The sequence below is a fragment of the Rattus rattus genome, chromosome 6 (genome assembly GCF_011064425.1).
Source record: "Rattus rattus isolate New Zealand chromosome 6, Rrattus_CSIRO_v1, whole genome shotgun sequence".
Lineage (NCBI taxonomy): Eukaryota > Metazoa > Chordata > Mammalia > Rodentia > Muridae > Rattus > Rattus rattus.
Window position 1 is genome coordinate 151,534,584 of NC_046159.1, and position 25,611 is coordinate 151,560,194.

General features: G+C 44.5%; 1 protein-coding gene across 1 annotated transcript in view; it reads right to left on the bottom strand.

Moving 5' to 3' along the window:
- The window catches only part of Reln (reelin), a 425,071-nt gene that overhangs the window by 343,705 nt on the left and 55,755 nt on the right, over positions 1–25,611 (bottom strand). The window contains 1 exon segment of the mRNA XM_032907091.1: positions 19,140–19,250. Coding sequence (XP_032762982.1) covers positions 19,140–19,250 — 111 coding nt within the window.

The following is a 25,611-nucleotide window of genomic DNA, read 5'->3' on the forward strand; positions in this document are numbered from 1 at the left end:
AAATATAAAATTTTGCCAAGTGACCACAATGAATGCAGTGACAAAATCCAATAAATATTGAAACTCCTACAAATATTGGAATATTGGAATATTCCTTGGAAGGAAACTGGCAAAATATAAAATATCGAAACTCCTACAAATCTTGAGATGATATTGAGACAAAGGAGAGGCAGGCAGAAACGAAAGACTATACTACCAAACTAAGCACATGCTGGACAAATACCCAGGGGTCTCAGTTTAACAAACACCAAAACAAAACAAAAAGCGGTTTACGGAGGAGGAGATGATTTCTGACTCAATAGTCAGAAACGCTACTGATTTTTAAAAGTAGAACTAGGTGTCAGTCACGGATGAATGAATGAAAAGATTGGAATATTATGCAGCCATGAAGCAAAATTAAATTACATCATTTGTGGAAAAATAGATGAATGAGGACATTTGGACCGTTTAAACTACAAGAGTCTCGGGAAGAACATCCCAATTTCTCTGCTACATGAAACCTAAAACTTTATTTTCTCTTTTGAAGGGCATGAAAGTAGGAGGAAGGTTATTCGGGAAGAAGGGGACCAGCACAAGACGGTGAGGGGGGCAAATATGAACAGAATATGCTCTAATTATACACGAAAATGTCCCAATGAAGTCCATTATGCCTTATGAGTCATTTTTAAAGAGAAGGACAGGGAAAACAGACACCTGTGTGAAAAGAACATTCTGACGGGGACGGCCTGGAGTGCCAGCAGCGAACGCTGACCGGGAAGGGAGGTGGGAAAGTCCCTCAAGCCTTTCTTGCCTTGCTGAATAGGACCATGCCTGTGTAGGACATACAGAAAATAAAGGCGCTTTCTCTTAATTCTCCACCCACCCAAAGACACAGGAAGTGGACATGTGACAGAAATTGCCAAGAAGTACCTGAAAGGGCGCTCAAGAGCTACGCCTGCTTGCCAGAGTCCAACAAGATCCCAGCTGATGGCTGCTGACTTTCCTTCAGAGGGGGAGTGGATGGAGAGGTCATCAGAGGCCACATGAGATTCCAGCGGCTCCTAACTGCACGTACTTCAAGTACAGAGAGGACACAGGCTGGGGGTGTGGCAGGGTGGGGGGCTGAGGAAAGCATCTATGTGGCCACGGGGAGGGCAGCATCCACACCACGAGACTTTCTGCTGAGGTGGCTTTGGGGTCTCCCTGCCCCATAAGTGCCCCTCACCCACGTTCTGTATTTAAGTCCAGAAAGCACCCTGGATCCCAGTCAGGCTCTGCAGAGCTGTCATCGTGCCCTTGGATGAGAGGGTAGACTCCCAGTCTGACAGGAAAGGAATCCTCCCAACGATGAGATGCCAACATCTGCCCGCCAAGTGACCACAATGAATACGGTGACAAAATCCAATGCAGAGCAAGCACAATCCTGACAAGATGGTGGTGGATGTGGACAGACACAGCTGTTTCAGAGGAAAAGTCTGACGGCTTCTTATAAAGCAGTCTAGCAATGCCTACTAAAGAGTCAATAAAATTAAACCAATACCCACCAAAAAATGTATAAAAGGGCTCATAGTATCCGTACGCATACCAAGTAAAGACTAGAGCCATCTTGGTATGCAATACGAGAAATATAAAAAACAAACAAAAAGACTGCCCAACAACAAAAGAGTACAAACCCATTGCGACATGCAACATGGCCGGATCACAGAAGCAGGTGGCTACTTGTAAAATATGTAAAAAGGTGTATACTGAATGAATGCACTTATGTAAAGGCCCAAAGCAACGCTAATCTTCAATAGAACAAGATCAAAGCAGCAACCGGCTGTGGGAAGAGGTGTGGGAACCCAATGGGAGAGGGGCGTAAGAGAACATTCTACATGTTCTGCCAATAGATAAACTGATAGGAATTCACGTTATCTTTTTATCTACACAGTGACACCTCATACCCATCAGATGTGTGCAAACCACTGCACACGAACTCCACGTCATGTCTGTTTGCTGTAAATATAACTACGATGTCTGATTTGTTTTTTCATAACAAGATGCCAAAATTGTAAACTGACTTGGGTTCAGTCAAACCTCGGTATATTAAATTACTTTAAAAAAACAAAAAGAAAGAGCTCATCAGTTGACAGTCCTCGCTAACCCTTGCAGAGGACCCAGGTTCAAGTCTCAACATGGCATCACATCACAATCTCTGTAGCTCCAGTCCCAGGGGATTGAATGGTCTCTGCTGTCCTCCATGGTCACTGGATATTCACGTGGTGCACTGACACACGAACAGGCAAAATACCCATACACATAAAAATGAATAAAAATTTAAAACATCAGCTTTTTAGATGAGTACTGACACATACGCACTAGACTACCCCTCACCCCAGCATCTATTTCACCCATTCAGCTGGTCTCATCAGCCTTGTATACAGGGCATGATGGGTCCCAGGGCCTTTTGTGTGCAATTTGTGCCCCGGTGGTCTGAGTCTGTGTGCGAGCATACTCAAAATCTGTTTATTTAATTTAAAAGTTTTGCTCTCTTCTAACATAGCCTCGGAGAATTAACTGGTGAAAATGCATATATGTGTTTGCATACTGTCTAACAGAATGTTCCAGACTCACTTGATGAAAGGAAGCTTAAGACATATATAGCACAACTGTACACCTATGCATACCTCCTGCGTATGAACAAGGATATGCCCACAAAACACACACACACAAAAATGCTGATTTTAAAGTACAGTGGAGAAGGAAACTGTTAAATATTGAAAACTAAAAATCCCAAGTCTGGAGCCCCCTCATAGAAGCAGGAAGGGGGGTGGAATAGGGGGTCTGCAGAGGGCAACCTGGAGGGGGCATAACACTTGGAATGTAAATAAATAACCAATAAAAGTCTTAAGTCTGAGCTCCCTTACTTGAGCAGTTCTCAACCTGTGGGATGAGGTCCCCACAGGGGTTGGATATAGGATATCCTAGAGGTCACATGTTTATATTAGAAATCATGACAGCGGCAGAAATTACAGCGATGAAGTAACAATGGAAGTAATTCTACGGTTGGGGTCACCACACCGTGAGGAACTGTACTGAAGGGTCACAGCCTTAGGAAGGTTGAGACCCGCTGCTTCAGATCACACAAGTCGGATTGCATTCTTCTTTCTAGTTCAGTCAGAGCTTGAAGTGTGGCTTAAGTAAAACAGGACGAGACAACCATGGGGTCCACTGAGAACGCTCATGTTTGAAGAACACTGGGCTGACATTTGAAAACTGACATTTGGAATTTATTACCTAGCTCTGTTTACTATAAAAACCTGACAGAGGACTCCCATCAGCCCACGCATCCCTACAGGATGGATTGCTTTAAACAAGTGAGTTAAATTGATGTTTAATTACTCATAAAAAAATTGACGCTAAGCACGCTTAACCAGTTTGTTTTAGCTCACACGCCAGTTCTGGCCGTACCGGACGATGAGCTTTCTCCAGCTGTTTGGTGGTGGATGAGCGCAGAGAGAGTCCGTGAGTCCTAAGAGAACTCCGCGCTCTTAGGTGTTTTCCTGACTCACACTTGTGCATCTTCATGGGGTACAGTACAATCTGACACATGGATGCACTGTCCAACAGTCTCACCCAACATTTCTGGGCTTTACAACCGTCACTAATTCTATGAGGTGGGAATCTCGTGTTTGCATTTTGATTTCATTTATTTTTTAAACCATCTCATTCAATCAGCTGTTATTAAAAAAATGTTCATGGCAGTGTACTTACTGCCGTGGCTTAGTCACCCCCCTGTCACTGTGCTTTTAGATTTGTCCTCTCATAAGAATGACTTGACAAGCAATAAAAACATCAAAGGTTTCCTTCAAATTAAATGAATAATTGATACCCCAAGGAAAGAGAACTCTGTCATAGTACCTGAACATCCCAACATCATATTTACGTGATCTAAATTGCTTTTCTGTGGGTTTTGAAGAGACATCCCAGTAGGTAAGGCTATATACTGCTCTTGAAAATAACCAAGTTCAGTTCCCAACAGACACACCAGATAGCACCAGGGTTTCTGAGGCCTTCTTCTGGCTTCCATGGTTGCCTGTACTCATGTATGCACTTACACACATGTGGACACACACACACACACACACAAATTAAAAACTAAAATCTTTATACTTCTTTTTTAGACAACAAAGCCAACATACTCAGGTCAGCAAAAAAAAGCAAAAAGCAACTGTTTTCTAGCAATGGCATTCATGTGAAATGCACGTCATTTTAGTCATCTATGGTAGTTTTAAAATTGTATGTGATACTGTTTTAATGGTGAGGTTCTGTTGGAAACTCGAATATTCACTCTTATGTGCTGGGTATTTGTCTTACAGTCTATGCCTTCGATGCATCCCAGCTGCTCGAGCACTGGTTCTCATTTGGCTGTGTAAAGGGGAGAAGAGAGTAAAAGCCTCTTTAGCCCAGTCTTGAACTATTTCTTCACTTCTGTGGTGAATAAGTTGTTTAAATTATATCCACAGTTCTTGACTGTTCAAAACTCAGAAAACAGAAGAAAAGTATTAACCACCTAGAACTGAGTCATCCTTACAGTCCACTTAGCTACAAGCTAACCAAGTCACCACAAGGTATCTCTCCTTAAAAGGGTGCTAAGGGTTGACAGGTTGCATGAAAAAGTGGTTCTGTGTGTTATAAACAGATGTCTTTTGATGGGATAAAAGAAGTTTATGCTAGCACAAGTCAGTAAAAGGACCAATTAGAGAGTGGTTTGTGGACCCGAGTAGACTTTTCTCCAAAGACATGCACATGACCTCAAGCACGTGAGATGCTGAACCTCCCATCGTTAAGAAAATGAACGCACTGGAGTGACGTGCCTGGGCACGTACAGCCCAAGAAACAAACAACTACAAAAAGCACAGGCCAGAGCTGTCATGTGACTGCGGTGGAACAATGTCAGGAAGAGATCCGAGTGACACAGCAGGTCTGTTTGGGAACGACCGGTGGGCAGAAAAAAATAAATAAATAAATAAATTTATGATTTATCTGTACAAAAAAAAGAAAAGAAAAAAGAAAATGAAACCCACCACAGCGCAATTCCATTCCACAGCTATGAGAACAGCAGTGACTAAACATCAAATCAAACCAAACCCCAGAAAACAGCAAGTGCTGGCAAGGACGCGGGCGAGGTGCAGCTTGCATACACACACTGCTGGTGGAACTATAAAGAGATGCAGTTGCTATAGGTAACAGCTGGACCATTTAAAAAAAGTAAGACATAGCTGATGTAGAAAACAGCTGGAAAGCTCTTTAAAATAACAGGGAATTACTGTATGGCCCAGAAGTTCAGTCCTAGCCATATACTCAATAAGATTCAACACATATGCTCATACTGCAAAGGCTTGTACATGAAGGCCCACAGGAACATTATTCACAATAATCAAAACGTGCATGAACAGACTAGGTAAATAAATAAATATGAAATATTATTCAGTCAGAGGTAAAAATGAAGTACTTAAGTAAGTGTCAATGTAGATGAACCTTGAGAAGACGGGAATGAATCAATCAGTCATGAAACACCACATCTGCATGAGTTTACCGGACTGCCCAGATGAAGCAGAGACGATTAGTGGTTGCCAAGGATGGGGGTGGGGGAGGGGGTTGGCTGTTGAAGAACTGTCTGTCAGGGGATACAGGATTTCTTTCCAGAATGCCTGTAATGTTTTCAAACTAGGGATGACGGTTACACAACAATGACTTCGTCAAGAACCACTGAATTGGGTACAGAACAGGGCATTTTACCTTGTGAGATTATTTATCAAAACAAAAACATGTTAAAGGATTCCTGCTTAAGTTATTAATCTATGATACCCTAAGCTTTTAAAAGTAGTAACCACGGGGTTGGGGATTTAGCTCAGTGGTAGAGCGCTTGCCTAGCAAGTGCAAGGCCCTGGGTTCGGTCCCCCGTTCCTTAAAAAAAAAAAGTAGTAATCACCTTCTTCCCACAAAGGACCTATGAATATGTCACAGGACACTGACGTTTGCAAGAAGCACTGTATAGAGGAACCTACCGTTTACACATCACTTTCAAGTCTGTTGTAAGATATGACGGACATCAGTGTGTCCTTGAATAGGAGACAAGAAGGCAGAAAGAAACAGGGCCAGGCTGGCAGGGTGGGGGTCGACTTCATCGGCCTCACAATCTTTTCTAGACCTGATCATTAGTCCTTTTCTCCAGAGACAGAAAACTGAAAGCCCAGCTGACTTCTTCGTCTACTAGGAACAGATTTTTCTACTTTTGTTGTTACTGTTAGAAATGCCATTGGGTCATTCAGGATTAAAAAGATTCTCCCCACGATGCAAATAACTATTTTATAAGGAAGATAAAGGAGCAACAAAATGCCTTCTAGATACCACATTCATTTCACCTTTAATTTGCTATTTACCAGAGTTTGTGTGGAGAGAAACACTGCTGCAGGAGAACCAGAAATGACACAATTAGCTGGATAATAGCAACAACATGGTTCTGATGTATGAAAACATGTAGGAAGAGAAGTAGGCGGGGCAGCACCATCTGAACTTCAACCAAGACATCAACAATTTCTGCTATTCTGTTTTCCAAAATGGTAACTCCCACATTAACAAGTATCTTTCCACTCAGACACTCCAAGTCCTGAAAACAGTAATTTGCCTGTGCATTCGCCCACACGTCTATTCTGTTAAGCCAGATGGAAAAATGAGCACCAGAGGGCTGGAGAGGAACTGCAAAGCCAGTGACAGGGTAGGAGGCAGACACTCATTGGCTGAGGTGACCTTTTGCACTCCACAGCTTTCAAATTCTAGCATGGCATCCAGAAATATTCCCTCGTTGGTGCCAAGGTTTGGCTTTCACACTCGCCCATATTTATTTCAAAGACAGTCTGAACTTATTTGTAGGAATTAATAGCATTATAAAATCCTCTGCTTTTCTTAGGTACAACTGCTAGTAAGGAAGCAGTCAAATCCATCCAAGAGTATTTTAAGTCATTTACTGTCGGAGCACGACCCAAGAATGGAGTCTTGTCAGAGAACTCTGAGGGCGCCTGAGAAAACGTCAGGAAAACGAGGCGAGAGTCTTGTGACCTCAGTCTCCTCGAAACACAGAATCACAAAACATGGAATGTGTTTTCATGCTCCTCCCAGACCTAACAGATTCAAATAAATGTTGATATGTCCCTGTGGAAGACATGTTCATGCTACCCGTGGCTTGTCCTTGTGCCTATGCACATTATCCATGTGACTGTTCTTAACCCTCAGAGTATAAGTTGTCCGATGCTCGGAATAAAGTCAGCTATTGCATGAGCCTTTCATCCACCTGATTTGTAGGCTCCATTCTTTCAGGTCCAACTGCCAACTAGAGCAGTAGACAAATGGCGCCTGAACAGGGATCAGCTATGGAATAAGAGCATCGAAACCTCAGAATGGGCAGGAACCAAGGAAGGCTTTGCCTTAGCTCCGGCTTGTGCATCTTTTTTTTAAAGAACGGAGGGGTACAGTATCAAAATCAAAACTATTGGATTGCTTGCAAGTTGTTTATAATTAAAATCCCTGGTTTCCAGGAGAAGGATCTTTAGATGAAGGATGAGGCAGTCCGAAGGAATACTAAAAAGCAGATAAACAAGGGGAAAGATCCCTTGTTCAAGTTTGGGTTACTTGTGCATTAATTGGACTGTTAGCAAAATAATTAATTATGATAAGGACGATATTACCATGAGGAAGGGGTGGCTAGTTTCTTCAATGAATGGATGACCAAACCTTAAAAATGGTGAAAGAAGGGAGAGAGAGAGAGAGAGAGAGAGAGAGAGAGAGAGAGAGAGAGAGAGGAGAGAGAGACACAGAGAGAGAGAAGAGAGAGAAGAGAGTAGAGAGACAGATAGACACAGAGAGAGAGAAGAGAGAGAAGAGAGGAGAGAGAGAAGAGAGGAGAGAGAGAAGAGAGAAGAGAGAAGAAAGAGAGAGACAGAGACAGAGACTGATTAATTATTTCCCTCATTCAGGCAAAATCAAGTGAACACACTAACAACTACGTCCGTGACAACTCCCTCAGCTCCCTTACTGGAGTCTGCTCTAGATACATAACCCTCGATACCTGAACGTGATCCTGAAACCCGGGGTGAGGGAGCTGTAATTATGCACTGACCAATTTATTTAAAACTCTGAAGGAAAGGCGGCATTGGGCAGTCGCAGCATATTATCATCTTGAAAGGCAACTGAAGAATTATTGCTAGGGGATGATGTTGTACGCCTTTAATCACAGCACTTGAGAAGCAGAGGCAGGTGGATCTCCGAGTGCAGGACCAGCCTGAGCTACAGAGTGGGTCTCAGGAGAACCAGGAATACACGGAGAAACCCTGCTTGAAAATTCAAACCAAAGTAACAGCCCCCAACCCCCAAAACGCTACAATTATTTGAATCTAGACTAAAGGAGGCTTTTGTGTACCAAGTGGATCCTTCGCTGTCTTTAGACTTATTTTCCTTACTGTCTCCTACAGGCACTAGAGCTCCCAAGGAGGCAAACCTCTGTAATGGGCTTATTTACACCCTAATGGTCAGAAAATACTAACTGCTCTCCTTTCTCCTCTAGCTCAATTAGTAAGTCAGGGGGGACCCAATGTCAACAATGTATAAGTTTGATCTTTGCCGCATTATCCACCCTTAACTATCAGTTTTTAAGGATATTATAGAACTCTACGGATTTGCAAATTTCATTTGCAGACTACCATGGAAGGCTAGAAAATCATTATCCAGCTGGTAAGCTATGGGATTTTTTTTTCATAGGAGCTAAATTTGTTATTATAAAAATTACTCAATCTTCTGCCATCCCACAGAGACATGCTTATTTTATTGATGGCTCATCCGACGGTCTAGGAGGGATTTGTGGTCCAGATATTCATCAACTTATTAATCCTTCTTCTTCCTCAGCTCGACTACTGGAAGTGACTGTTTTGATTCATCTATTATGGTTAATTCATAAACCCTTAAATAGCACTTAGATAAATATCATTTCAGATTCTGCTTATGTTGTAGGGTTATTTCCAGCAACAGGCTCCTTGCTCCCACCCACTCTTCTCCTCCCTGGTTTTACAGCAGAAGGAAGTAAGCAAGCTGACCGTTAGCCAGCCCTACTGTTACTGCTCCAGAGGAAGGTTGGGAGGGTGTCTGCAGCTGTCAAGGCAGATGGATCTGCAGAAACATTATGGGTTCCTCTCAGGTTCCTCAAGCCCCAGGTCATCGAGGACCATGGCAGAGGGCTAGGAGGCACTGGAAGTAACCAGAAAGATGGTAACCTCCAGCTGAAGAGCAAAAGGGGGTAGTGACTACATCATCGGAAGTCAAGTCTGCCTGCCTGGGGACAAGTTAAGGCCCTGTGCAGCAAGCAGGCGGTTACCGTATGACACACACAAGCCTACGTCACCTGAGAACCTTTTGGAGATGCTATCATCTGCTTTGACCTGTGCACCCGCAGGGAGTGCCTCTGAACATGTTATGTCTGTCACCCTCCTTTGCTTGAACTTGTAAACTGGATGGATCCAGATCCTCTTACCTTTACTAATGACTCTGTTTATGACCGGACCTTGGGACAGCAATGGACTCATGCATTCACATGGAAAAGGGACTGCGTTTAGTTTGTCCTTGGGATTTTAACAAATCATTTCTAATCTGCATAGGACATCCTAACATTTTCACTCCTATTAAATGAACAGGAGACTGACTAACTGTGGATTCATTTTTTAATTTGGGATTATTATAGAGGAATCTGGACAGTGATGTCAACCGAAAAATCTTGTAAGAGACAATGGAAGGCAGTAAAAACGTGTACTTTTAAAATGATACCTGTATCATTTTATGTGGATTTATGAATGTAGATTCTGGTTTTCATTTTTACTTACATATATACATACATACATACATACATACATACATACATACATACTTACATATATACATACAAACATGTTAAACATGTTATTTATGCATTTGTTTATGTATTTATGTATATATGTATTTATTTGGGGCAAGCATGTACATATTGTACTCAGAGGACAATTTATAAAGCTCAGTTCCAATGGAAAAGTTAGGGCAAGGAATATAGGAGCTGAATGGGTTTGCAACCACACAGGAAGAACAACAATATCAACCAATCGGAACCCCCCCAAAGCTCCCAGAGACTAAACCACCAACCAAAGAGTGTACATGGTGGCTCCAGCTGGATATGTAGCAGAGGGTGCCTTAGCAGGGAGGGGAGGGGAGCCCCTTGGTCTTGTGGAGGCTAAATGACCCAGAGCAGGGGAATGCTAGGGCACTGAGACAGGAGTGGGTGGCTGGGTGGGGAAATGCCCTCAGAGAGGCAGTAGAGAGAGGGAATAGGGGGCTTGTGGAGGGGAAACTGGGAAGGGGTATAAAATTTGAAATGTAAATGAATAAAATAACTAATAAAAATGAAAAAGTAGTGCCTACTTTGAGCATAGAATGTTTACTAGGCTACTGAATGGGTGGTCTCGTTTAATCTGCACAATGACTGTATGAATTATGAGCCTAAAGTGAGAATTTCTGGTTTCATTGGAGACTCAGTTGTGTCATGTGATATTTTTCTGAAAGCTGTCTTATGAGAGGAGGATGTTTTGCTGAAGCAGACACAGGAGAGGATGTTTTTGCTGAAGTAGACATGTGAGAGGATGTTTTGCTGAGAACAGACACGTGGTGATTTTCTGGAAGCTGTCTGCTGAAAGGCATGTGTTTTACTGGAGCAGAAGCTTTGAGAAAACATGGGCTGTTAGAAGGAGCGTAACCCACCAGACAGTGGACGCAATGCTCAGGCATTGGTTCATCTTGATGGTCTTCGCTGACGATGGCAATGTGGCATTGGCTTGCCTTGATTTCTTCACTGATCATTGCTTGTCATGACTTTACAGAGAGAAATACTCCAAAGAACTTTTGGCAGTGTTCTGGCTGCTTCTCGCCACCTCAGTGAACTCATGCAGATTGACTGGTGGAGCCTTGTGGCTTCTTCCGGGTGGATAGAGCGATTCTTGTTTGGTGTTTTGCTGGTAGACTGAACTGCTGACAATGAAGACTGGAATGGCCCCAAATGACTATTTTTTTTTTTTGGTTCTTTTTTTCGGAGCTGGGGACCGAACCCAGGGCCTTGCGCTTCCTAGGCAAGTGCTCTACCACTGAGCTAAATCCCCAACCCCTAAATGACTACTTCTAAACAGGTCCATGTTCCCCTTGTCCCACTGGCCATCCTTCTCCCCTGTCTTTGGTCAGTAGGTCATAAGGGAGGTTAAAGCATTTGTGTATTTAAGTAGGTTTTGAAAAATGGGACACTCTGTCATTCTACTTGTTCAAATGCAAAGACCAGGATTTGTGGAGGGTGAACATGCCACCTCAGTTCGCAAACAGACCAACAAACAAACAAACAGCGACAACATAAGCAGTAGGGCAGATGAGTTGCCAACACCAGAAGTCATGTAATAAGCTGCCTCAGGAAACCGCTCTTCTCAACTCATCCAGCTCAGTTCAGTCTTATGCCCTTACCCACTTGTACTGGCAATGTGTTGGTGAATTATTCCACTTTAAATTGATCATATCCACCCTATAGTAAATGATTTTCAAGTTATGTAGGAGTTGGGGAAATCTCTGAATTCCTTTGAAGTGTCAAATACTAACCAGGTAGTATTGCCTTGATGACCGGAATGGGCCCTGCTATACCCAACTGTAATGAATAAAGCTAGGCTTCAATTAATACCCAGCAAGCAGAGAAAATTAATTTTGGTGCAATTCTTGTCAGTGCTGTTCCTTGTCCTGCTGACTAATTTATTTAATTAACCTAGAGTTTTCTTGTTAATTACAGATGATTTACTGTACCAAATCAAAGGTACAGTTCAAAGGCCTTTGAACCACACAATGATACTTACATTTATTTTGTATCACTTTATAATAATACTGACAAAATAAACTTAACCAAATCTTTCCGAGTAAATTATTACCTTAGTTTTGGCTAGCAAACGAATATGCCCACCACATAAGACCTTACCTAATGAAATCACTAGTGGCTCTTTTGTTTTTATAGATAAATAATAGAGCCTAAATAGCTGTCTCTCTGTATCCAGAAGGTGTATGGTTCACAGACCCAGACAAACAGCTCAGACTGACTGATTTTATCTAATGGTTGGTGGAAGAAGGCTTCCAAGTGAACATTGGCTAAGTTGTAACAGAGTTCTTTGTCTGCTCATGAAGCAAAACCAGAAGTTAACTTAACAGACACTTCTGTTCTTAATAGTAACAAAATTTACATTGTAGCAATGAACCTTGCCATTAAATCTAAATCCACTGATAAAGCACATTATTTATATGAACCAGAGACCAATGAACCAAAGCCTGTCTTAAAACAGATGTTTTGTTTTGTAGATATAACTTAGTGTCAAGTCATATTTTTTGAAAGTTCAAACAATGAAGTTAAAAACTTTGTTTTTTTTTTTTTTTTTTAAAGACATGGTCTCTGTATAACCCTGGTCATCCTGGAACTCACTGTGTAGACCAGGGGGCCCTTAAACTCAGTGATCCACCTGCCTCTGCCTCCTGAGGGCTGAGATTAAAAGCATGTACCACCAGTGCCTGGCTGAAGCTAAGAACTTTTAATCTAATATTTTAACATTTTTAATTGATTCTTTGTGAGTTTCACATCATGCACACTAATCTTAATCACTCCCTTGTTCCTCCATATTTACCCTGCATCCTTACAACCTCCCCCCTAAGGAAAACAAAACCAAAAAAGATCATCTCCTCATGGAAGCTGTAGTATGTCACAATGTGTCACACAGTACACCCTGTTGTTCAAACAGCTTCACACAGAAATGTTCGCTGCAATGAGTCATTGGTCTGGTTCAAGGCCTCTGGCTTCTGCTACATTGTCAATACTAGATCCCCATGGGAACGCCTCGCAGACTTCCTATTGTTACCCTGTGTCATGGAGATCCTGCAGCTCTAATTTTGCAGGACTGGCCCCTTCAGAGGCTCCAGAAATTCACAGATGAGGTAGATATTGGGGTGGGCCAACTCAAAGCCCTGCATCTAGACCTGGCTGGTAGCTTAGTTGGCCTGCCTGCCAGCTCTTCTCTACTTGTGCAACCAAGGCCACACTCCTACTTTGCACAGGCAAGGGGCAGGGCCAGCACTCCTGATGTGGTAGCCTGCAAGGGGCAGACTATTCTGCATGTCCCTAGAGAGGGGCGGGACCGGCTCACCTGAGTGCCATGCTGGTAAGGAATGGAGCCAGCTCTGCTCCGCCCTCAGACACCTACGTGGCCATCCACATGTCCTTTGGTGGAGGGCAACATGTACCAGACAATGACACAGAACCCTGTTGCTGCAGGACCAGGGACCCAGACAGTGCCCTGTGCAGCAGCATGGGCTGGGACTTCTCCATGGACTCAAGCGACCCAGACTCCTCACTCACACCAGGCCATTCCTCACCACCTCTCACCTCCACTTCTGCCTCTCTTCAGAGTGCACAGGCCATCCCACTTCTCCGGCTCTCCCATGTCTGTCTCACATGCTCATCATAGCTGTGACTACACGCGCTGTGCCAGCAGTGACATCTTCTTTTGAAAGTTGGACGGTTAAAAGTTTGTCCAACCCAAAGACTCCAAAGGAAATAAATCCCCGACCAAAGTTAAACAAAGAGCAGAAAAGCTGTAATTCGACATGGAGTCATCCCATCTCATGGTTGAACCACAACCAACTAGAGAGATGAGCAGATGGGTCAGTGGCGGGAAACAAACACAGCAGGGCATTGTCAGGGCTGTGGTCTCCACTTTGCAGGTCCTGCTCTCCTTCCTGGGTGAGGATGCAGCTTTGGGAGGCAGGACCTCTGGAACTTGTGTTTGTTACTGGCTCTATTGATGGACAGTGTAATTCACCATTTCCCAAGGAGGAAGAACAACAGCCTTAGCATCTCCTGTTCCACCTCTCTTCATACCACACAAACCACTTGGCTTCTCTTCCTCCTTCCTCTCTCCACCACCTATCTGTTCACCTCTTTCTCCCTTACCTACCACTGACTTGCTTTGCTTCCTGAAGCACCAGGCCTGGCTTGGGCTGGGGCACCCAGTGATGTTTCAGTGCCTCCTGGCATGCCTGGGCCTTGCCAATGCTAATATTTTAAATGTAGTATTGGAGCTAATTTACGATCATTAATTAATATCCATTAAAATGATTCAAAGAATTCTTAAGAGAGAAAAAAGCTAAGCACATACTTCAAGATCTGTTCACTAGAGTCGTCAACCCCCAACCTTGGATTTAATCAAATCTTAGCATTTTAAAAGTTTTATAACTTAAATGATTGGGTGCCTAATTAGTACCCCCAGAACCAGAGAGTAATGAAAGATACCAGGAACTCTAAACATTTAATGGGACAACTGCCACCATGTCAGAGGTGTTGGTTGAGCAGCGTGAGTTTACAGAGGCTTAGCTACAAGTGCGGTCGCTATGCCTCAGATGTGCCAGCCTGGTTCTCAGATCCTAGAGCCAGAATATCAAAAATTGAGTAAAAATCTCTAGCTTTTAGAGCCAGGATATTAAATATTGAGTGAAATGAATTTTGGCTCTGGCACAGGAACAATTTTATATGAAAGGATATTCAAACATCCCTTCATTGAGCAAGTACAATAAGCCTTGAAGATTTACATGATTGTGCTGGAATTCAAAGCCAAAGACAAGAGGGAGGTGCTTTTCTTATTTTTTTTTCTGGGCTACACAAAGAGAGATCCATAATTAAGCATCACGCTTCCCCAGGGCAGTGTGTTTTCTTCGGCTGACAAGCAAGAGGAGGCATTTCAAGCCATTTCAAACCAGGCACCACGGTGCTACTGCTGTCTCCGTGTAGCTATTGTTTTAATGTATTTCTGGCTATTAGGCATTTGTCTATTTTTGGTCAGTGAGGCATGCATTTTATTTAAAGAATTCTGGTTTCGCATAAAAGGCTGCAGTTGTGTTAGTAGAATTATGTTTCTACAACAGTATCTGAAGAGTAATTATGGCCTAATTTGGGCTGTTCTGATGTGCATTTGATATTCAAGAGCGTAGCTGGAACTTTAGTGTAATTAATACAGTTAAAATTAACTCTAAGCAGGGAAAAGACTGCCTGGATATCTCTTTAAAGTCGGCTCTTTGCTGTGCGTTGTTTGTCACAGCTGGTTAAACATATCCCAGGCTAATCCTGGGACCCGCTGGACATGCAGAGCAAACCACGCTCATCATTCCATCAAAACAGTCAGAGACCAATGACAGATTATGCAGGCAGTATAATTTCTTGCTCTTTTGTTCTGCATCAAAGAATAAATACTGCATTACTTCAGCCTCATCCCGCCATAATCCTTTAGCTACTCCAAAACGGAAATTCTCTTAAATTTCACATTTCATAAATTTCCTCTGCTTGCCCTTACATTTGTGTATGGTCACCTGACCACTGTCTATCCACTCATTAATAGAAATCGTCATTAAAATCACCCAGGGCATTGGTTTTTGAAAAATGACTTCTAGGTCCCCCTGCTTCACCCCTATCCCAGTTTCTGTTTCACCCCATCTGGAGTAATCCTAGAACTATGCAGATGTGTTCTGTATTATATGCGTATGTGTGTGTAATATGCACACACATTCATATAACATACACATATGGCATAAGTAAGTGTGTGCGTGTGTGTGTGTGTGTGTGTGTGTGTGTGTATAGACGGTCCAGCAGTGTTTCATTCCAGCTTGGCCACTCACACTGACGCCCAGTGATTGGGATGGAGCACTGCCAGGAGTCAAGAACAACCTGGTGACGTTGAGGTTTAATACTATCAACTTGATGGAACCTGGCATCACATGGAAGAGATTCTTCTAGGCTTGTGAGGTACTCTCCTGATTAGGTAAACTGAGGAAGAGGGGCCACCCTAAGAGTAGACTGCATCATCCCGTGGGTCTTGGACAGAGCACATCATCTCGTGGTGTTGGGTCTTGGATGACACTTGACAGAGAATGCATGCTGAGAACGGCATTCGTCCTTGTCTGCTTCCTGACTACTGATTCAAGCTCTGGAGACCTTAGGCTCCTGCACCAGGACTTCCAACATGGTGGGCAGAGCTTACAGTCATAACCCCAAAGAAACGCTTCCTCGTTTCTTATCACAACAAGGGGGAAAGTAACTAAGAAAGCTAACTGCGACTACAAAAACATTTTTTTAATTAAGTAATCTAAAAATTAAGAAGTGTCATCTAAGGAGCTTTAAAAGTTATAAACTGTAACTCCAAAGCTTTTTAAAACTGGCTGTACTGGGCTAGAACCTGGAATGTAAACATTGCATACTTAAAACAAATATTATTCTGCAATTCACGCTAAACTGGAGATGTCTTAACTTTTTATCAGCTGGATTTGGCAGCCATGATTATGAGTTCTGCTGTAATAAAATGGTAGCAATCATGCATAAATTATAGATACAATTATAAGTAGACCCTTCATCTCTGTGAAGCACAAAAAGGATGGGGTAAGTAAGTGGACTATTTATACTCAAGAAGAGGATTCCTGCCCAAGGATAGCCTTAGAAGTAGGTATCAGAGGTTGTCGGCCTTCACACTGGGAGCAGAAGCTAAACAGGCCACAGTGCAAGCTGCAGGCACAACTGCAATGAATGAACGCATGATGGGGAGGTGGGGAAAGCAGGAAAACAGAGCACAGTATCGGTGAAGCTGCCTGGAGCTCATGCACACGCAGACTCTGAAGACGCCAACCACACCATGGCCTTTATACTGTGCAGCCATGAGGGGCCAGATGAGGAAAGGTTCATTTTTCTGGATCAAACCTCCCTGAAGGGACCACTGTGGTCTGTGATGCCACCAGAGACCATGTTGGTAACTTTGGTCCATGCTGCTGCCCCAGGTCACGAGGAACCCTGAGATCCATGCAGATGTATGCATTTTGTGCCACTGCCCAATGCCTCCGAGGTGCCCTCAGGCTTGCTGCCTCAGGGAGCCATCTGGATAGGAGGGGCATGTCTAAACTCCTGAGGCCACATTGGAGACCATGGCCTGTGTAACCTCTGAGGGCCATGAGTGGGTTGATGGTCCTGATATAGCCAAAAGGCCATGTTGATTTCTGTGGCCCATGTTGCCACGTGGTCTGTGCTGTCCACTGAAGGTATGTTGATGTCTGTGGGCACAGAAGAGCTGGCCCTCCTTCACCAACAGCTGCACAGCGGCACCTGGGGTAGCATGGGCGTGGGCAAGCTGGCCTGCTCTCCACTGCTGAGGGCTCCTGGTGGGAGTGCAGGTGAAGAAGGACTTGCTTTCCCTTGGGGGCTGGCCATTCGAGTTTGACCATGCCCCAGTGAGTACACGATCAACACAAATTAAACTTGTGGGGTTTGGGGGAGGAGAGAGAATACACAGTAGGGAGTGGACTTGGGAGGACTAGAAGGTGAACTTGATCTGGACGCATGGCGTGAGATTCTCAAATAATCAACTTTTAAAGCAGTAGATGTCAGCAGATTAAAATTTTGCCTGGGATTTTTTTTTCTTTTCTATTTTTCGGAGCTGGGGACCGAACCCAGGGCCTTGCGATTGCTAGGCAAGCGCTCTACCACTGAGCTAAATCCCCAACCCTGCCTGGGATCTTTTCTATTGAACATATTCCCGATATCACACCCAGGGTGACAGTGAGGGGCCTTCTGGGTTCCTTTAAACCCCAAGGCCAAGGACCTTCTCTTGGGCAAGGAGAGTAGTGATAGAGCTTAGGCCTGGTGCTCCTGACACTGGCTTCTGCAGAGGGAAATACTTACGTAATTAATAAGAGGCGCACAGGTGGCTTTCAATAATGCAATTCTATCCCTGCTCTCCCCTCACCCCACCCCCGGCAAAGGACGCACTTCATAGTTTTATGATTTTAGCATAAAACCGATGATTTGGGGTCTTACATAAACAGATATTAAATTTGCAGATATTTAATCCCATGTTGATGTGACTGCAGCATATGGGTAACACAGAGATTTCCAAATTGGGAATCCTCGGGGATTAGTGACCCTCATGTAGCCTTCTGCCTCTCCACAGAAGTAGTCTGCCAGGTCTCTGGTTTAAGGGAAAACAGTGTACTTGAGTAATTTAACTATTAAGTGGCATGCTTTTATAACTACCCATAGAATTAAATTATTTTAACAACTACCGATGGCTTCTCTCTGTGTAATGCTTCCTTGTTAAATACTGTGGGACTTTTCTGTCACCTCCAGACTGGAATAGCTATTTGGGAAAACGTAATGATGCACAGATGTCAAAGACAATTCTATCAAACCAAGTGAAAAGCTCAGAAGTTTACACAATCCCCACGGGACCCGGTATAACTATGGCAGTAAACAGACAGAGGGACAGAAGAAAGACAGAAAGGATGTTGGGAAAGGGTAACCATCATTTGATGTTGCTAGGAATGTCAGGACATGGAGTGACAGACATACACTCTCCCCTCAGTATAGACCTGAATGACTCTGGGTCAGTACACCGCAGAGGTATATGTGCACCTATGGTGACGTCTGCACTAGTCACAACACAGCAAATAGAGTCAGCCTAGATGTCCATCAACAGTGAAATGAGAAAAATGGCACATTATACATAATGGGATTTTCTGCAGCTATAAAGCGAGGTCCTGACTTATCTGGGAAAGAGGACACAACTAAGAAGCATTATGTTTAGTGAAACAAGCCAGGTTCAAAATATTACTGATTATGTTTTCTCAGACAGACAGAACCTAGACTTAAAACTGTGGGTTTATTTATAGGCCATGAAATTAGAAAGCAGACATGAGGTGGGCGGAAAGCACTGTGACAGGGGCAGGAGACTGGACAGTCACGGAACATACATGTTGGAAGGCAAAGGGAGAATAAATGGAGGAGGGGTCTCAGGACAGCGGAGGGCCCAAGGGGGGCACTGGGGGAGGAGAGAGTGGAACAATGTAATAAATACAGGCCAAGAAGCCATGCATGCTAAAGAGGGGAGGGAAGGAGGGAGGGAGGGAGGGAGGGAGGGAGGGCATTGTCTACTAAGACCATGGTTCACTGAGCATTTACACAGTAGTTCAATTCACCTGACTTCAAGCACAACTGTAACAGGATAGCTTACCAAATCCAAAGGCACTGGATCCTCCAATGCTCTGAGAAGACTGGATGCTTGTCGAGGTGTACAGTCCCGTCACCAGCAAACCATCGAAGAACGTGCTTGTTGAAATTGTAACTGAAATACAGGAGGAGAAAAGAAGCTTCAGCTAATACAGCAAGATTGAACAGGTACACCCTGGAGCATTAGGTGTAATCATTAACCAATTAACCAGTTATTTCTGCCCTGTCTGTAGTATGTATACGCGTGCACACGCATGTGCACACACACACACACACACACACACACACACACACAATTGCAGAGGAGACAACAATCTCAGGACTTCAATGCTTACAATTTAATAACTTCCGGTACTAAATTTAGTGCATAGTCCCACCTCGTTTGCATCTATTCATATATTTCCAAGCTACATTAAAAATTGGAAAATAATGCACCATTGGATAGACTGCTCCGCACATCTCCACCCCCCACCCCTGGAGGCCATCAAACCATGACTAGAGTTTCTGGCACCATGATAAAACACTTTTACAAACCATTATTCCATACTGTGGGAAACCATCTCAAGTTGGCTGGAGGAAGAGCAAAGAAACGCCCTGTGATGTCTGTCGTGGGCCTGCACTTCACGTTTTTCTGCAGGCACAGTCCCCTGCTCCTCTTGGGAAGGAGAAAGGAGATCACTGTGTACCTTGTGTTCCAGAAGGAAGTCTGCAAGAGGGGTCTACCTGTTTCCTCTGAAGAAGCCTGGATTAAATCGATGTGTGTGTCACTCAGTCCCCACCCTAAGACCAGCTCCTTGCTATGGCGGTGCTGCTTTGCCTAGCTTTGATAAGATCCAGATGGCGCCCTTTAGAGGAAGGAGCAGAGGGATGTTGGTAGTGCACAGACCAAGGCTGCCGTCCTGCTTGATGGCAGTAAGGAGCATGGCCAGTCACATTAACTCTGATGAGATGGTTTAAATGAAACACTCCGGGACATCCAGTGAGTAGAAATAAATGGTCTGAAACGTTCTCATCGTACAGCATCAAACAAGACACGTGTATAATAAAATAGGTTCACATCACGCCACCTCCCGAATGGTGCTGGGTGTTCAAATGCATTCCCTTTCCGTCTCCTCATAAAAATAATAGTGCATTCCCATGTTGGAATCTAAATCACTCATCTGGGCTCCGGGCTCAGCAGGCTCCACGCATCTCATTTAACTGTCAAGGCACTCGTGTGAGGGGAATCCTATTATCATCCCACCATAAGCATGAGCAATATGGGGAACAGAACCAAGTGCTATGACCTACATGCTTCCGAGTCTCACTCTACTTTACTTCTCTCCCTGATGAGCAGGAACACGGGAAAGCAAGAGCGCATGTGGCTCTTGACTCCCAGTTACAGCCCTTGGGTTAGGCAAGGAAGAAGTAGTTGGTCACCTCCACGGTCGGGAGCAGAGGGTGCCAAATGCACCCATGGTCCTTGCCTTTCTACGGCTCTGCTCAGCTAGAGCTTTTCCATCTTGTACAATTCAAGACACCACACACACTGGATTACATCGATTCGCTATCAGACGACCCCCAGAGACAGGCCCACAGGGCAACCTGACACAAATAATTCTTCAAGGGAGATTTTCTTCCCGGGTGAGTCTAGGTCATACTGGGAGTTGAAAGTAACAAAATACTGTTTATTTGGTTTCGTTGTCTCTCCTTTCCCCCCCCCCTCTGTTCACGTCAGATCTCAAAATACCATGCTGGCCAATATCTTACAGTTCTTCTCCCAGGTTGTCGCATGAAGGCAACTAAGGGAAAACACAGCAGACAGCGTCAGCAGTCAGGAGCACTGCTATTAGTGAGAGCGGAGAAGGGAACCAGGCGATGACTCCTGGGCAAAGGCAGGTGGGATGAGTGGCCCCTCCTCTGGGGCCAGGTCCCTACATGGGCTTAGGAGAGCCACTTCATCTGGGTCTGAATTCCTTGCCTGTGGAAGAGCATCCTAACCCCGGGGTCTCTGAGTCTGTTTTGCTCAGCCCAAAGTCTTATGCTTGATCTGATGAAGCTGATTTCCCCTGCGTTAGTGAGTTCAGACAGACAGACAGGCAGACAGGGGATTCAGCCTAGCCCCGCCCCAAGCATGTTGGGTGTTTTACCAGCCAGCCTCTGGTAAAACTAAGACTAATTTGTGCTCGATTGCTTCCGTGTCCCCTGGCTTGATGAGGTGTGGGGGAGGGGGTCCCTTCCTGTTAGGTTGTCCTTCTTGGCCGGCAGATTTCAACGTTGCGTTGCCAAGTCTCTCTTCACAGCAAGTGACACCTAAGCTGCAGTGACTCCTTGGAATCCACGTCACTGTAGTCAATAAAGAGGCAGTAATTACGTTCTCGTGCACACGGCCCGACGCTGTGGGCTCGTCTGTACGCCTTCATTACTTTGACTATGGTTCCAGCAGCCAGGACGCCGACCGAACCTGTGAGGGTGTCTGCTATTGGAGGCAAACCTGAATTTGAGCTTCAGTTCTCCCTATGCTTACCAGTACAAGCCGGGAGAGGGGTGTCTTACATTCCTCATTTATGAAAGGGAAGACCCTATGAAATACACTGGAAAAATTAAAGGCCACTGTATCTACTATGGCACTCTGTCTTCTAAACGCAATACCACGCAGCAGTAAATAATCGGTTCCCACCTTCCACTCCCCCAACTCCTGGACTCAGCCTTGTTCTTTCTCCCTCTGAACAAAGTCCTGTACGGAGTGCCTGGGCACCTACTTTTCCAAAGGCCTGTGTGCGTCCAGTTCCTGGATGTCTATATCAAAGTGCAAGGACCTTCTATAAACCCCTCCCCTGTGACAGAGCTTCCCCATCTCTGAACTCTTCCCCCACCCCCAGTCAGAGCTGTGAGCAAGTGAGCTCAGGACAGGCACACAGCCCCACAGTCTGCTCTGCCCTCCCACTCTCCCTCCAGTGTTCACTTTCAGTGTTCACTCAATGCTTGACAGTGTGAGCAGAATCACTTTCTCCCCCAGGATATTTCTAGCCTGAAGAGTGGGCCTCCTTAGGTTAGCTAAACCTGCCTTCTTGATCCAGCTACACCCCTTCAGCCTTGCCCTCCTTGTTTCTCTCTATCCAATAACCCACTGCTATGTCTATCCATCTGTATGAACAAATCCAGCCTTCTCGTACAGCTGTGTAGAATACGCCAAGTCTCTGGAGTACTGTTCTCCAAGAATCCATCCGAGAGACCAGCCCACCCACCTATCTTTCCTTCTTTCCCTTGCCAACCAGGCCAGGTCCAAGTCCCCCTTGGTGTTTAAATTCGAGAGATCATTTCCAAACACTGAGTGGATGACACAGAGTTACTGAGAAACACAAGACCCTTATCCCTTGGCTTTAAATGCCATCCAGAGGCTGATAACAAATGACCCAAGTGCTATCTCCAGTTCAGGTGGCTTCCCCAACTCTAGATACACAACAAGCTGCAGCTTGGCATCTCCACTCGGCTATCCAAGAGGCATCCCAAGATCTTTGTCGTCCCTGTAACCAACACTCAACACCTACTTCCTCCAACCACGGAGCGGTTGGCAGCACCAGCCTCCTGGTTATTCAGACCTGACACACCTCTGAATCATGCTCCTCCCACAGCTCCTCCCACAGCTCCTCCCACAGTCCACCAACCAATCCTGCCTGCTCGGTTTTAGATCACATTCCAAATCTGGCCACACAGCTTGCTACTTTGAGTAACCTTTGTCTCTTCCAGGGATTGTTTTCCTAGTTCACTAATCCAGCCTTCTTAGTTCTACCATCGTCTCTGCAGTCCCATTCCAGCAACAACTAGTGGGATTCCTTTCCTGCCCACTCCTGCTGGATCATGCCGTGCTCCCCGACAGTTTTGCCCTCCGTTTGCTTGAACCGTCAGTAGCCCACACAACACTGCCCGACCTTCCTTGATCTCCTTCACTGCATTCTTATCTCTCCATCCTACATTGCAGCCTCCTGGCTCAGAACTCACGGCACCAGACATTTTCATAACCTTCTGGTCTTTCCTTCCAGAAACCGAAGGAACAACTCCTTCACTCACTTCAAGCTTCAACTCAAATGCCACCATGCACTCTCTGAGACTGCAGACACCCTGTCCATCTCCCCCACACATAAACTCCCTTAGTTGAGCCTATCTTTCTCCTCTTTTTTCTCTAATTACCACCATGTAATAAAGTGTGCCAATGTATCCACTCATAGTATTTTAGTTATGGTCATCGTAAGTCTTAATCTGTAGAACAATGTAACAACCAGGGCAAGTCCTTCTGGTGCACTGCTTAGTAAACTCTCCTGAGTGTCCATATAAAGTCTGAAACTTTTCAGTGCTCAATACTTAGTGAATGAACAGTGAGCAACTCATTCACAAGAAAGTAATGTGGGGTTGTCTCCTCTTCGGCTCGCTTCCCAAGAACTGTGCTGTAAATTCCACACTTCAGGATTTAGGCCAGCTGAATCCCATTGGGAAAATACACATGGGGGGAAAAAAGGAGATAGAGAAAAGCCGGCTCTTTAAATATGTAAAAAGTTTTCCAGAAGACAGCAATGCACAGGGAAGCTAACCAGAAGACCAGCCAAAAACATTAGCAACATAAAAAAAAAAAAAAAAAAAAAAAAAAAACAGGTTGACTCATGTATATGTAAGTTCTCCCTTGCAGAATGTAGGCACGGCCATATTAAAAAAATTTTCCTTGTCTGAAACACATTGATTATAATCTTCTCTGTTTGCTGGACCTGAACATTTATTTAAAGTACGTTTAGAGGGGGAAATGCACTTACTTTCCACACCGAGAAAGCTACTCTGTTGGCGCTGTGGAAAAAGCATTGTTTTCCTTCTCTTTAAGCAGATGAGATGCAGAATCACTTGTGAATTGCAAATCTGTCTCTTCCTCATCTGTCTGTCTGTCTGTCTATCTATCCACCCATCTATCTCTCTCTATCTACCTATCTATCATCCATCCATCATCTATCATCTTCCATCTATCATCTATCTGTCTATCTATCATCTACCTATCATCTACCTATCATCCATCCATTTATCTATCTATCTATTTACCTATCTATCTATCTATCTATCTATCTATCTATCTATCTATCTATCTATATTTTTCAGAAAGGGGAAATGTTGCCCCAAGCCTCGTGAAATTTCAGACTTCCATGCTAGTATCCATTACTAAAGAAAATAATGGGTCTTATTTCTGTGAGGAAGACCCAGAAACTCTGAGGTCATCTGATTCCCAACCATGGACCCCTTGGTGAGCACTGAAAGCACCCAGCAGGCCTCAGGAAGGCTGGAGGCATGAATTACCACAGATCAACTTCCACAATACAATCCAGGTGAGTCTGGGCAGCTGGACGGAGGCAATACCACTTACAGAGCCAACTGTGAACCCAAACAAACTGGACACTGTTCAGAGAGCAGACAGGGTCAATACTGAAAAAAAAAAAAAAAAAAAACCCAAGATTGAGGAGCTCCCAAGTAGCCTTGGTCATGAAGGCCAATCCTTCAGCTAAAGAGATTTGGTGGTGCCCTGTGTCTTAGTAGTTTGAAGCCACCCAGGTAGGTTAACTAAATGCTAACACTCTTAAAAACAAAACAAAAACCCAAAAGACAGTAGTAAGAACCCTCCACTGCATCCGGCTTGGATCATCACGCAGGGAATTTCAGGAGGCCTGCAGCCCACATGTTCTTTCGGACTGGAGCACTCCAGAGACCACACAGCATCTGGGGCTCTGAACCGAGGCCCTGGGATGGAAACTGTCAAGAGCACCCATCACCACACCCCTCTTTTTCACAAGAATGCTTCCACTAGTCTCAGTGCTTGAAATCCCTGGTTAATGTGCCAGGATGTCCTGAAGAGAACACAGAAACAAAGCAGTGTCTGCCTGGAGGCTGCTCTGGCTATGCACTCTCTCGATGTTGTTCCCCAATCTACCTTCCATCTTGCTGAGGGGCAGTTTTAAGGAGGCCTCACACCCTCCATGCCCTCTCATCTCCCATCCCTTTGCACCAAGAGCACCTGAGAGCACTTAGGCACTGGCTCTGGCTTTTTTGTGGATCCCGACTTGACCTCTCTCCCTTGGAATTCTCTGAGATGCGACCCTCAGCCAGCGTCTATTTTCATTTCGTTAGCTCTGCCTTGACAGCCACAACCGGCCACCAACTTAATAGGTGTGGTAATCTTGAAATCCTAAAAATGACTCCTGATGAATGACAGGAAACATACTAGATGGAGTATCAATGCGGTTCACGATAAAAGCGTAATATTTGATAATATTTGTGGGTTTATTTCAATCTCTCTGAGTTAACACACAATCTACAACAGCCATAGGTCCCATAGTATGTGACTCATTGATGGAGATGACCAGTAAAAGGCAGAAGTGTTTACTGTTTTCAGATAACCATGCCTGCGTCAGCTGGAGTGTGTGCGTGTGCACGTGCGTGCTGTGTGCGCAGACAATCTACCTGGA